The sequence below is a fragment of the Hypanus sabinus genome, chromosome 28 (genome assembly GCF_030144855.1).
Source record: "Hypanus sabinus isolate sHypSab1 chromosome 28, sHypSab1.hap1, whole genome shotgun sequence".
Classification (NCBI taxonomy): Eukaryota; Metazoa; Chordata; class Chondrichthyes; order Myliobatiformes; family Dasyatidae; genus Hypanus; species Hypanus sabinus.
In genome coordinates, this window is record NC_082733.1 from 41,274,960 (window position 1) to 41,289,157 (window position 14,198).

The 14,198-nt window shown below is 50.5% G+C and overlaps 1 protein-coding gene across 4 annotated transcripts in view; it reads right to left on the reverse strand.

Moving 5' to 3' along the window:
- LOC132382620 (transducin-like enhancer protein 3) overlaps window positions 1-14,198 on the reverse strand; it is a 90,048-nt gene that overhangs the window by 31,401 nt on the left and 44,449 nt on the right. For all 4 annotated transcript variants that reach the window (XM_059953025.1, XM_059953024.1, XM_059953023.1 and 1 more), the window contains 3 exons: window positions 3,893-4,012; window positions 3,017-3,067; window positions 1,730-1,882 (listed from right to left, as the gene is read on the reverse strand). In XM_059953025.1, the coding sequence (XP_059809008.1) occupies window positions 1,730-1,882; window positions 3,017-3,067; window positions 3,893-4,012 (324 nt within the window). The remainder of the gene's footprint in view (window positions 1-1,729; window positions 1,883-3,016; window positions 3,068-3,892; window positions 4,013-14,198) is intronic.

Genomic DNA, 14,198 nt, shown 5'->3' on the forward strand with positions numbered 1-14,198 from the left:
GCTGTCCCCTCTGGTCTTAAGACTCTCCCACCACAGGAATCATCCTCTCCACAACCAATCTATCAAGGCTTTTCACCATTCAAAAGGTTACTCCTCGTTTTTCTAAATTCCAGTGAATGCAATCCTGGAGCCATCAAACTCTCTCCACATGACAAGCCATTCAATCCTGAAATCATTTTCATGAACCTCCTTTGAACCCCACCCATTTCCAGCACATCCTTTCTAAGATAAGGGGCTCAAGACTGCTCACAATACTCCAAGTGAGGCCTCACTAGTGCTTTAGAAAGTGTGAACATCACATCCTTGCTTTTATATTCTAGTCATCTTGAAATGAATGCTAATATTGCATTTGGCTTCCTCACCAGACTCAACCTGCAAATTAACCTTTGGGGAATCTCGCACAAGGACTCACAAGTCTATTTGCACCTCAGTTTTTTGTGTTTTCTCTCCACTCTGAAAACAGTAAACACTTTCCAGTCCCGATGAAGGGTCTCGGCCAGAAACATCGACTGCTTACTCCTCTCCATAAATGCTGCCTAACCTGCTGTTGCAATATATTTATTTACGTTGTCATTTATAGCAATTTTATGCCTTAAACTGTGCCCCTGCTGCAAAACAATTTTCAGAATATAGACCACTAATATCAAAGCTTATAATTATCACCTGTTACTCATTTAAACTCCAGAGATTAACACTCAATTTTGCTGACCTCACCCTCAACAATAGTTCCTTTCTTCCTGGGATCTACTTAGCAAAGCCTCTCTGAGCTGCTTCTAATACAAGAAAACCCTTCTTAATAAGACTAATTCTTTACACAGCTCCAGGTGTGGGCTTAACAGTTGCATTAACACTGACGCTTGCTCCTCTTTGCAATGAAGCCTCTGTTTGCCTTTCCCACTGTTTGTTCCGCGTTACCCTTTGGCATTTGGGGTGGGCAGAGAAGCAGGGCAACTCCGTAGCCCAGGTGTGAAAGAATAGAGCTTGGGTGTGGGGCTGGCAAACCCAGCCCCTAAAAACCAAGGGCTACATAAGCTCCAAACGCCGCCTCCTCCCTGGGAGAGGAAGGACCTTTGACGAAGGGCTACACCTAGGGGCAACCTGAAAGACTGGCCCAGGAAAGAGGACTTTGGTGAGCGGCTATCAGCAGCCTATGCTGCAGAATTTTTGCGATACAACGCCGAGTAGGCCCTTCAAGCCACACTGTCTCAGCAACCCCCGGCCTACCTGATTAATCCATGGGACAGTTTACAATGACAAATTCACCTATCCTGTACATCTTTGGACTGTGGGAGGAGACCAGAGGACCCAGAGAAAACCCATGGGTTTGATGGGAAGGGCGTACAGAGACTCCGGCTTTGAACCCCGGACTCCAGAACATCTTGCACTGTACTAGCCTCGTGCTAACCACTACACTGCCATGGCTTGCCCATGGGGGTGATGGGCTTAAGAAGCAGATCATGAAGTCATAAAGTACAGCGCAGAAACAGGCCTTTCAGCCCATCTAGTCCGTTCTGAACCATTTAAACTCCCATCGACCTGCACTGGGACCACAGCCCTCCATATCTCTACCATCCATGTACCTACCCAAACCTCTTAAACGTTGAAATCGAGCTCATGTCCACCACTTGTGCTGGCAGCTGATTCCACACTCTCACCACCCCTTGAATGAAATTTCCCCTCATGTTCCCCTCAATCTTCCGCGGTCCCTCTGAAGCAGATCGTTACTCACATGGCCCATCTCCTTTGTCTTTGATGACGGCGTGCTGCTGGATGAAGCCACAGAGGCGGGACTGTTGGGCGCGTCCTTCTTCATGCCGCGAGCCTTGTCCAGGCCGTTCTCACGGGGAGAGTGGACAGGGCTGACCCGAGGTGTGGCCGGATCCTGAACGTGGCAGAGGGAGGGTATAACTCAGGCCTTTTCTGGTCAACTGCTAGCCCCTGGCCAGTGTTCAACATTACAGAAACTCGTCCTTGTTCCCATTCACAACGGGCCTCCAGTACAAACCAGTTGGTGGCCAGTCACAGGTGCCCATGAACACCGCCCCCCCCCCCCACCAACCTCACTTCCCATGGCAGACAGATCATGAGAGAGCGAGTGGGGGGGGGGGGGGGGGGGAGTTCACATGCATCACAAGCCCTCCCCACACTTCACCGGCTGGGTTATAGAAGTCACAGTGATGACCACCACTCCCATCTCTCCCTGCAGGGTGGTGCAACTCACTACCCTGGGAACCCGGCCATAGTTGGTCAGCTGTCAAGGAGAGGGTAAATTCGTGGATGAGGGAGGGAGGGAGGGGCAAACAGAAATGTGAAATTTGCAGGGTTGCAAATTGTGAATTGCTGATAAAATCTCTCTGGGTTTCCCCAGTGGATCAGAAAACAGGAATTTTATTTATTTTTTCCCCCACGGATGGAGTGTGGGCTCTGGCTGGCATAGCTAAGCTTTAAAGTTTGCCACTAGTGACCCTCATGATAGTTTAAAAATTTATTGGCATTCACAAGGAGTAGACCCTACGGCCCTTTGAAATGCACCACCCAGCAACCCCACCCTCCCAGTTAAAATGACTAAATGGTATGTCTTTGGACTGTGGAAGGAAACTGGAACACTCATGGGAAACCCATGCGGTCACAAGAACATACAAATTGAACCTGGCACTGTAATGGCGTTATGCTATCCGCCACACAACTACGCCACCCTTTGGGTTTAATCCGAGGCTCCGGTTTAACAAATTCCCCTCTGACAATGACAGACTCCCTTCAACACAGCACTTGCCTGACAGCCTCGTTCCTGAATTGTGGGAGCCTTTTGCACATCCGGAGTAGGTCCTGGGGCTGGGGAAGGTGGCAGCGACTTGGAATGGATGGGAAAGGTAGGCTCCAAAGACCAGGATCAGTCACTGATCTCAACCGAAACCTCCTTCCCAAGGTGGCTCTGAACGCCAACAGCTGCCAACCACTGCCCCCCCCCCCACCCCCCTCAGAACTCTGGGTGGAGTGGCAAAGTACCCCATCTCACCTCGTTGGAAACATCCACAACCAAATCATCGCTCTTCTCACCATCACTGTCCTAAAAGGAGAGGAGTAAGTCAGAGGCCTTTTCAACCAACACAGCAAACTGTCTCGTGACGGGGCAAGGGCGTAACGTATCACTGCAGAAAGGGGCTGCTGGCCAGACAGTACATTAGCCAACTCAGGCACACGGTCCCAAAACAGTGACCTGCTGAGGTGCTACTGGTTTAAAGACAGACACAGGAAAACCAGGGGAACTCCCCTCCACTTCGAAGCATGATTCTGCCATATTGTCGTGCAGAGAGCACCCAGGTTTAATGTCTTAAAGATTGGCTTTACTTGTCACATTTACATCCAAACGTACAGTGAAACACGTCTACAACCCATGCATTAGGGTCACTATACTTCTGGTGCCAACATAGCATGTCCACAACTTACCCTAATCCATACATTTTGGGAATGTGGGAGGGAACAGGGGCACTCAGGAGCCCATGGGGCCACTGGGAGAATGTACAAACTCCTTACATGCAGCGGCAGGAATTGAACTCCGATCGGTGACTGCTGGCGCTGTACAGCGACTGCGCTAACTGCTACACTAGCATGCCATCCTTTAACCTGAAGAGTAACACTTCTGACAACTCGGCACTCCGAGGTTTGGAGTGAGAGCAGCGTCTGGAATATTGGGTTCAATTGGTTAAAGGGCTCAGAACTCTGCGCCTTTGACTGCCAACCCACCTAGCCGAGAGGCCGGTACCCACTAAGACCACGACTGGTGGCTGAAGAATTTCAAGTAGGCTTTTAAATTAGTTCATAGCATGTTACACCAGATAGTCTCCCTTCCAAGACACAACCAGCCAAAGCAATACAAGGGAACAGGGCTTACATATCTGTTCATTGAGTCCTTCTCCTCAACCTTTCGCTTCTTTGCGTCCAGATAGTCAGAGGAACTCCTGTTGTTTCTTTCATTTGGCCGTAGGCTGTCTGAAGGCGAGACTGAGTTATTCTGCAAGAAAAGAGAGGAAGGTGCTCATGGGACAGTCACTGGGAGCAGCTGCTTCACCACTCCGGGCACCCTAAGTGACACTTTATAAACCCCAAAAGATTCTTCAGAAGCTGGAAATTCAGAGCAATGCACACAACCTTTTGGAGGAACTCAGCAGGTCAGGCAGCTTCTATGGAGCAGGATAAACAGTCAACATTTCATCTGGACCAGAAAGAAAGGGGGTAGAAGAGAGGAGAAGGGGAAGGAAGACAAGCCAGTTCTTTACCTCTTCCACCTATCCCCTTACAGCTTCTCATTTTGTCCCCCTCACCTACCACCCGCCAGGTTGTACTCCCCCCCCCAAACCGTATTCTGGTTTCATTCCCATTCCTTTCCAGCCCTGAGGAACCTCAATCGAAGTATTGTTTATTCCCTTCCGTGGATGCTGCCTGACCTGCTGAGCTCCTCCAGCATTTTGTCAGAGTTGCCAAGAGGCACCTTATTCTACATTCTGTTACTGTTTTCCCTGGTACGACCTCAGCACAACAGACCATACAGAAATTATCTGTACGGACAGCATGCAGAACCTTGACAATAAGCCAATTTACTAAGAGATGCAGCATGGTCACGGGCCCTTCCTGCCCAACGAACCCACACCGCCCAGTTACACCCACATGACCCATACACATTTGCAGGTAGGAGGAAGCCAGAATACCTGGAGGAAACCCACATGGTCATGGAGAGATCATAAAAACATGTGAACATGGTCTTCAGCCAGAGTGGTGAAACTGCGGAATTCCTTTCAGGCAGCTGTGGAGGCCAAGTCTTTATGTATATTTAAGGCACAGGTTGATAGCTTCTTGATTAGTCAGGGCACGAAGGGATACAGGGAGAAGGCAGGAGATTGGGGCCGAGAGGGAAAATGGATCAGCCATGATGAAATGGTGGAGCAGACTCGATGGGCCAAATGGCCTAATTCTGCTCCTGTGTCTTATGTTCTTATAGTCAAGAGTTTCAGTTATGGTTCAGACCAAATATCAGAATGGGGCAGAAACCTGATCCAAGTGCCTTTGTTCATGGGATTAAAGACAATGGCGGGATACGGACCTGGTTTGCTGGCGCTGGAATAGCATTATGCTAGCCGCTACTGCGCTGCCCGGCAATTCGCCCACAGTTCAACCCCGAGCTTTGGCTGTACCAACTCCAATTCCAAGTCCCACTGGAATCTGTCAACCAGAGGCGAGGTGCAGGGGAGAAATGAGTGCACGAGAGGCCGTGAACTGCAGGTCATGTTGGAATGAGGTTGGTATTCTACACTGCCGTCAGAGAGAGAGCATCTTCACACAATATATAAAAATTACAGTGAGCTGTCAAGGTCAGCCAAAGAGGTCACTGGCTGCAGTCCACCATCTCTGCAGAACTTGAGCGTGTCCAGGACAAAGAAGCAGGCAGGAAAAATTATCGGGGGCACTACCCACCCTGTAAACTGCTTTTTCCAAAAACTCCCTTCTGGAAAGCACCATAGCGCTTATTAAAACAAAAAAACTTCACACCACCTTAAAAGGTTATTCCTCTAGGTGGCTAATCTGATCAATCATTCCAGTTAGCCCCCACCCCCTTCTATCTATTACCCCCATCACTGCTGTGTAAGCACTTTAAACTGTTTTTATAATACTGTTTATGTTGTAAATGTATGCTGAAATTTCAGCTTTATACACATTTTATTCCATATCTGCCCTTTAAAATCCTTTTAATGCAATTCTTTTATACTTGTTGAATGGTGTTGCATCTCACTCCAACACACCGCAGTAAGACCCCAATACACGTACATATAAACTCTGTGGCCACTTTATTAGGTACACCTGCTCGTTAATGCAAACATCTAATCAGCCAATCATGTGGCAGCAACTCAATGTACAAAAGCATGCGGACATGGTCAAGAGGTTCAGTTGTTTTTCCAGAGTGGGGATGCAATGTGATCTAAGTGACCTTGACCGTGGAATGATTGTTGGTGCCAGACGGGGTGGTTTGAGTATCTCAGAAACTGCTGATTTCCTGGTATTTTCCATGCACAACAGTCTCCCGAGTTTACAGAGAGTGGTGCGAGAAGCAAAAAACATCCAGCGAGCAGCAGTTCTGTGGGCAAAATCGTCTTGTTTATGAGAGAGGTCGGAGGAGAATGGCCAGACTGGTTCAAGCTGACAGGAAGGTGACGGTGACTCAAGTAACCACGTGTTACCACACTGGTGTGCAGAAGAGTGTCTCGGAACAGACAACACGCCAAAGTTCTGGGCTACAGCAGAGAAGACTCAGCGGCCACTTTGTGTATTTAAACAGGCTCCTGAGAAAGTGGTCAGAAGCTGGTGAATTGGACAGCAGTGAATCTCAAGTACAATATTCTCTTGCTGAAATGAGAAAGTACTGCTCCCCCCCATTGTAAACGGCCAGCGAGCCAGAGATGAAAAGAAAATATCAAACTGCTAACCACGTCCAACACAAGAGCCCTTCTCAAAGCAATTCAGCTCTTTGCCGAGAGTCAAGCCAAGATGTGACGGCCCTTCAGAGCTGAACTCTTCAATTAAAACCAGAGGGGAGAGGGCGAAGGTGGGAGAGGGGAGGAGACGCAGAGAGCAACATGACACGGACTCCATTCATGCCTTCTCTGAAAGCAGCTCCAGCAACTCCACAAAGGAAGAGACTCTAGCCTGGGGCTGAACGCAGGCCAACAGCGTGCAAATCAGTCAGGGAACACGAGCCTGTTTCTTCCCAAGCCGCCGCAGGCACAGAGTCAGAGGCTTGGAGGGAAGCTGATGAAAGATTCTCTCAACAGGAACTACTGCTGAAGGTGGAAAAGCGTGCAAAGAATTTGGCAGTGGTGTGAGGGAGTTGAAGAGGTGGGAGTAAGAAAGGTAAAGGAAGGGAGGAAGTGAGACAGAAAGATAAAGGCAGGGGAAGAGGAACAAAAGATATAGTTGTGGGGGGGCAAGGGAGGTAAAGGGGAGGAGTGAGAGAAAATGGTGTGGGTGTGAGAAAGATGGGGGAACAAGAGAAGTTAAAGTAGGAGAGGAGAAGCAAAGGATATAGGTGGGAAGTGAGGGGGAGATAAAGATGTACAGAACGAGGGAGTTAAAGATAGAGGGAGTGAGGGAGAGAGCGAGAGGGATAAAGATTAGCAGCAGCGAGAAGGGTAAAGGGGGAGTGAGAGAGTGATTTAAATGTGAGGGGGGATAAGGGGGTAAAGGGAGAGTGTGAGAGAGATAAAGGTGGTGGAGTGACTGGGGAAAAAAATTGTCTTCACCTGCAGGCCCCAGAAAGTCACATCCTGACATACCAAGCAGAAATAATAGTGGTGTTCTCTAGACAATTTAAACCTGGCGTGGAAGGGCTCAATGGGGGCTGTCCTCTCTTTTTAGTGCCAACTGAGCCAAATGGAACCTTTCTTCCCAGTCAGTGAAGCTGAGAATACCAGAGTGTTATGTCAAGCATCGAGGGGAATTGATCATTCAGCCTTCCCCTGGGCACACGGCCAACTCACTAAATATTACTGATGGACTCAAGAATTTTTTTTCCCATTTTTGTGAATGAATGAAATCGTGCATGGCCTTTTACCGAGGTTTTCCCTTAAACTCTCTTTTAGGAAACTGCCTGAAAGGAATCTTGCTTTCCGAGCAGCCTCGCGACTAAAACAGACTTTGCTTTCAAGTAGCGTGCAGTCGCCTTTCCGAAGGGTTGCTTGTTTCGTTCTGCCCCTCCTAGAGCCTCCCCCCCCCCTTCCCTGTGTCCCCTCGCTCGGGGCTTTGTCCACAGTGACATGAGGAAATCAATATGAAGCTGGGACACAGCTGACTGGAATGCGAACCTCCCGCCAACGACCATCAGGAAAACCACACAAAGGCACAGCCCCCAGCAGACAATAGCCAAAATCCTCTCACGCTGACACAACCTTTGTACCAGAGAAAGAGGGAGGGAGAAATGGAAAGATAAGAGCCCCAAAGCATATACATTAACAACTTCTTTCCAGAAAGCAGTTTCCAATTCCCATAAGCAAGTGGGGAATAAAAAGATACCTCAAGATGTTTACCTATCGGATATTGAAAGGCCTAGCTAGAGTAGGTGTAGAGGGGAATGGGAGAGTCGAAGACCAGAAGGGGCACAGCCTCAGGACGTCCCTTTAGAACAGAGATAAGGAGGAATTTCTTGCCACAGACGGCTGTGAAGGCCAAGTTATTGGATATACTTAAAGCAGTTGATAGGTTCTTAATTCGTCAGGAAGTCAAAGGACACAGGGAGAAGGCCGGACAATTTCAGGATGTATATTGTACACATTTCTCTGACATTAAATGTACCTTTGAAACCTTTGAATGGGGTTGAGAAGGATAATAAATAAGCCATGATGATTCATCACAGAGCAGACTTGATGGGCTGAGTGGCCTAATTCTGCTCCTATTTTTTAAGGTCTTAAATCCGGGCTCTAAGGTAAAACTATTCCCACAGCAGACAGATTCCCAGAGCCTTTCCGCTACGATCTGGTAGCTGTTTCACTGATTCAATACTCCACTTCAGTAGCTAGAGGTGACCTCCATTATCACCAGCCCTTTGTCACATCCACATCCACCCACCACCTCCATGTTGTGTACAATGTTCTCCAAAGTGGCTGGCTATTGGAGGGGCCTCAGGTGGCTGTGGAAACCTATCTGGGATCCACATAACGGGAGAACGCCTGTGCGGGACTTTGTTTAACATGGGGAGGCTGGTGTACGGGCAGCTTCCACACGGTCCTCGATAATCGGGGTCAGGGTCCAGCGAAATGGAATGCAAGATGACTCCTTCCTCTGTCTTCACTGCAATTTTGATGTGTCATCATCTTCTGCCAGGTCTTGTTGAGAACCTCAGCCTTGTGTCAGATGACCAGACTCCAAGACTCTTGGTACCTCAGAAGCTCACAAGCTTCTCCACTATGAAAAGATAATGATCCTCACAGTAGTCATCACATGTACATTAAAAAACATACAGTGAAAAGCATCTTTTGCATTAAGATCAAGGTGGCTTGATAGACCACCCCAAGGGCAATGACGATCACACGTCTGGAGTCACAAGCAGACTGCAATAGGCAGGGGTGTCACACTTCCTCTCCCTGTTTGAACGGACTGGAGCCTCATAACAACCCAGAAACTGTTCATGCTGAGGTTTGACAGGAGCCACACACGCACGCACGCACACACAGTACTGGAGGAACTCGCATCTTTCAAACACCTCCGTGCCTTCACAACAGCCCCTGCCTGCCCCGGATTTGTAACTGACGCCTCAGCTTGCTCCCATGGATGGAAAGAAAATGGAGGACAATGTGGGAGGGAGGGGGGGTTAGATTGATCTTAGAATAGGTGAAAAGGGTCAGCACAACATTGTGGGCCGAAGGGCTGGCATCGTTCTCCTGCAGTCGTCCATTTCTGGCCTCTGTCATCCCCGATTTACATTGACAGCCATACCCCAAGACCTGAAGTTCCCCGGTGATAGTGCTCCCCCTTGATGCTATCCTGCATCAAACCCTAACCCTCTAACCAAGCTGTTGAGCCAAATCCGGGGGGGAGAGAGAGAGGGGGGGGAGAGAGAGAGGGGGGGGAGAGAGAGAGGGGGGGGAGAGAGAGAGGGGGGGGAGAGAGAGAGGGGGGGGAGAGAGAGAGGGGGGGGAGAGAGAGAGGGGGGGGAGAGAGAGAGGGGGGGGAGAGAGAGAGGGGGGGGAGAGAGAGAGGGGGGGGAGAGAGAGAGGGGGGGGAGAGAGAGAGGGGGGGGAGAGAGAGAGGGGGGGGAGAGAGAGAGGGGGGGGAGAGAGAGAGGGGGGGGAGAGAGAGAGGGGGGGAGAGAGAGAGGGGGGGAGAGAGAGAGGGGGGGAGAGAGAGAGGGGGGGAGAGAGAGAGGGGGGGAGAGAGAGAGGGGGGGAGAGAGAGAGGGGGGGAGAGAGAGAGGGGGGGAGAGAGAGGGGGGGGAGAGAGAGGGGGGGGAGAGAGAGAGGGGGGGAGAGAGAGAGGGGGGGAGAGAGAGGGGGGGAGAGAGAGGGGGGGAGAGAGAGAGGGGGGGAGAGAGAGAGGGGGGGAGAGAGAGAGGGGGGGAGAGAGAGAGGGGGGGAGAGAGAGAGGGGGGGAGAGAGAGAGGGGGGGAGAGAGAGAGGGGGGGAGAGAGAGAGAGAGGGGGGAGAGAGAGAGGGGGGGAGAGAGAGAGAGGGGGGAGAGAGAGAGGGGGGGAGAGAGAGAGGGGGGGAGAGAGAGGGGGGGAGAGAGAGAGGGGGGGAGAGAGAGGGGGGGAGAGAGAGGGGGGGAGAGAGAGAGGGGGGAGAGAGAGAGGGGGGAGAGAGAGAGGGGGGAGAGAGAGAGGGGGGAGAGAGAGAGGGGGGGAGAGAGAGAGGGGGGGAGAGAGAGAGGGGGGGAGAGAGAGAGGGGGGGAGAGAGAGAGGGGGGGAGAGAGAGAGGGGGGGAGAGAGAGAGGGGGGGAGAGAGAGAGGGGGGGAGAGAGAGAGGGGGGGAGAGAGAGAGGGGGGGAGAGAGAGAGGGGGGGAGAGAGAGAGGGGGGGAGAGAGAGAGGGGGGGAGAGAGAGAGGGGGGGAGAGAGAGAGGGGGGGAGAGAGAGAGGGGGGGAGAGAGAGAGGGGGGGAGAGAGAGAGGGGGGGAGAGAGAGAGGGGGGGAGAGAGAGAGGGGGGGAGAGAGAGAGGGGGGGAGAGAGAGAGGGGGGGAGAGAGAGAGGGGGGGAGAGAGAGAGGGGGGGAGAGAGAGAGGGGGGGAGAGAGAGAGGGGGGGAGAGAGAGAGGGGGGGAGAGAGAGAGGGGGGGAGAGAGAGAGGGGGGGAGAGGAGGGGGGAGAGAGAGAGGGGGGGAGAGAGAGAGGGGGGGAGAGAGAGAGGGGGGGAGAGAGAGAGGGGGGGAGAGAGAGAGGGGGGGAGAGAGAGAGGGGGGGAGAGAGAGAGGGGGGGAGAGAGAGAGGGGGGGAGAGAGAGAGGGGGGGAGAGAGAGAGGGGGGGAGAGAGAGAGGGGGGGAGAGAGAGAGGGGGGGAGAGAGAGAGGGGGGGAGAGAGAGAGGGGGGGAGAGAGAGAGGGGGGGAGAGAGAGAGGGGGGGAGAGAGAGAGGGGGGGAGAGAGAGAGGGGGGGAGAGAGAGAGGGGGGGAGAGAGAGAGGGGGGGAGAGAGAGAGGGGGGGAGAGAGAGAGGGGGGGAGAGAGAGAGGGGGGGAGAGAGAGAGGGGGGGAGAGAGAGGGGGGGAGAGAGAGAGAGAGACTGTAGATTTCTGAGTCAGGGGAACTCGGATAAACGACACTCCAGATTGCATCATCGAAACAGCAAGCTGGTGGCCACCACTCTTGCTACTGCAGGAGTGATATAGAGAGAGCGAGAGAGAGAGCGAGCGAGCGACACACACACACAGATTGACTGAGACAATAACTTTACTCTTGATCATGGCCACTGGGGCTTTTGCCAGGGCTTGTGCATGGGGGGGGGTGGTGTTGGTGGGTGGGAGTGAGGCTTCATTCTTTGAGTTTTTATTCCTGTTTCGTGGGTGTCTGTGAAGAGCAAGGATTTCAGGCTGTACACGGTATACATTCCCTGATATTAAACTGAGCCATTGAAACCAGGTTATTAACATTGCTGGCTATAGCACGGTGTTTTGTATGTAAAAAAAGTACACTTTATATTATTAAAGATGAAATGTAAATGCGAAGTGTTGGTGAGGCAGTCAGGCCAAGGGGGAAAAAAAAGCATCAACAATCATCGAAAGAAAATATCTCCCCAGGAGTTAAATGTCCACATCACACAGCAATAACGTGGGCCAAAAGCACAGTGTGAACTGCCTCTGGATAATAGCAATGTCTGATCAAGGATAAAATGGCCTCTTAATCACAGGGGGGATTTTCACTCCTTCAGACTTGACTGCATGCATTCACAGAACTCAGTCACTCGAAACACAAACTCGCACAGGCTGTACGAGCCAGCTGAATGCTTTAAACCTCTCTAATAAATGGCCTAGGCAGCCAGCAAATGAGCAGGCGAGTATAATTCACCACTTGTATTCATGGGTTAGGCTGAAGACAAGGAATAAGCAAATCTTTGGCCAGTGCTGTCAGGGGGTGGATGGGTTGGGGGGGGGGGGGGTATTTTCTCTGAGGGAATGAAGGAAGAACTTATCTCCGTATCTGTCACTTCCAATAAGGCAGCTTTAGAGGGCACAAAGGGGTGAGGTAATTGGGAGTCAATGTGGTGAGGAAAGGAAGGAGAATGTGCACCAACAGTTGAGATAAGAAAGCCAGAGCCATTTCATTAGATTCAAGGCTCCTCCACATATTAGACACTGGAATCTCATTGGCTGGCTTACACACGTTCTCAAAAAGCAGCTTCAAAGCCCTAGAGAGAGTTGACAGCCTCAGAATAGAAGGACGTCCTTTTAGAAAAGAGATGGGGAGGAATTTCTTTAGCCAGTGGATGGTGTATCTGTGGAATTAATTGCCACAGACAGCCGTGGAGGCCAAGTCCTTGGGTATATTTAACGTGGAGGCTGCTAGGTTATTGATTACAGGGAGAAGGGGTTTGAGAGGGGTAATAAAATCAGCCATGACTGAATGGCCCAATTCTGTTCTTGGGTCTTATGGTTTCAATCCAGGAGAAAAGCCCTCAAGGAAACTGTGCCAAAACCTTCTCCGAACAATGGATTCTGCCCAATTATTCACAGGCACATGCCTCCCCGCCATCAGTAGTACCTAAAAAAGGCTTTGAAGGCAACATCCAAAGATCCCCACCACATGGGCCATGCTGTCTTCTCACAGCTCCCACTGGGAAGGAGGTACAGAACCCTGAAGTCCCATCCCACTAAGTTCAACAATAGCTACTTCCCTTCAACCAGCACCACCGTAATCACTAGTTTTAGCCGCACTAGGACCACTCCGATAATGCAATAAAATGGGCTTTTTTTTTCTGGCTCTATTTATGTTTTGCTGTAAAAGTTGTGAATAATTTATGTTTTTCTTGTGAAAGCTGCTGATCTGATATGCCCATGATGTCGCCGTAAGTAAGCTTTTATTGGTAGCCATGCATACGATAATAATATTAACTTAGCATTAAAAGCATTTCGGGCAACTCCACTATGAACAGAGGTGATGTGAAATGAATGGGAGATGAAACACAGAAGAGTATAGCACAGGAACAGGCCATTCAGACCACAATGTTGTGCTGGACCAGCAAATCAGAAACACCCAAACACTAATCCCTCCGTTTTCCTTAAATCCATGTGCCTGTCCAAATGTCTCTTAAAAGCCTCTAATGTATTTGCCTCTACAACCGTACCAGGCAACAAATTACCACTCTGAGTGAAAAAAAATCTTACCGCTCACACGTGGGAAAGGTCAGCTCACCTTAGGTGGCCCTTAAGGCTGATTTATACTTCTGGGTCAAATGAACACCGTAGCTACGGCACAGCCCTGCAACCTACGCTGCACCCTACGCCATAGCCTGACACGCACCTCCCCAAAGATGTAACTGCGCCTCACGATGACCTAGACCGCAACTACTGTGATTGGTTCGCTTGGTCATATCACATTTCCTCCAGTCTATAGGCATACTGTGCGTACACTGATGTGAAATAAATGGTTGGAGACGATGAACCAAATCGTCAAATCTACCTGCCGACATCCGAAAATATTTGAAATGAACTTCCTCGTCCGTGTCTCTCAGTGGCCGGACAAGCACAGAAAATTCACCCTCCTTCTGCCTCAATTCATTCGATGGTCATTCATACCATCTCCTCCGACGTCTTCTCTCTTTTCTGCGTTGCAGTAATTTCAATAAAAGTAACCCTTGTTCAACATTTATTAGCTCCAACTCCAACGTGATGTGCTCAGTTGCCATTGTTTGAAGTACACAAAGAAACTCACAGTGGCAGAGAAACTCCATCGCCAACTAGCGTTTTGGCGGTGAATTGCAAAGCGACACAGACACACCAACGCACAGGTATAAATGCCCACAACAGTGCAGGCCACCGACAAAGGCTACGGCATAGGCTACCACACAGAATCATAAATCAGCCTTTACTGCAGACAGGTCTGACCAAAAGAGATAACTCCATCTACTGCTTCCCACAATAGTGGCCTGACCTGAACGTGAGCTCATTCACTCACTCCGACTTTTGCCTTTTCGCTCAGTTAAAGGCCTGTGTTAGCCTTAGCCCAGACAGG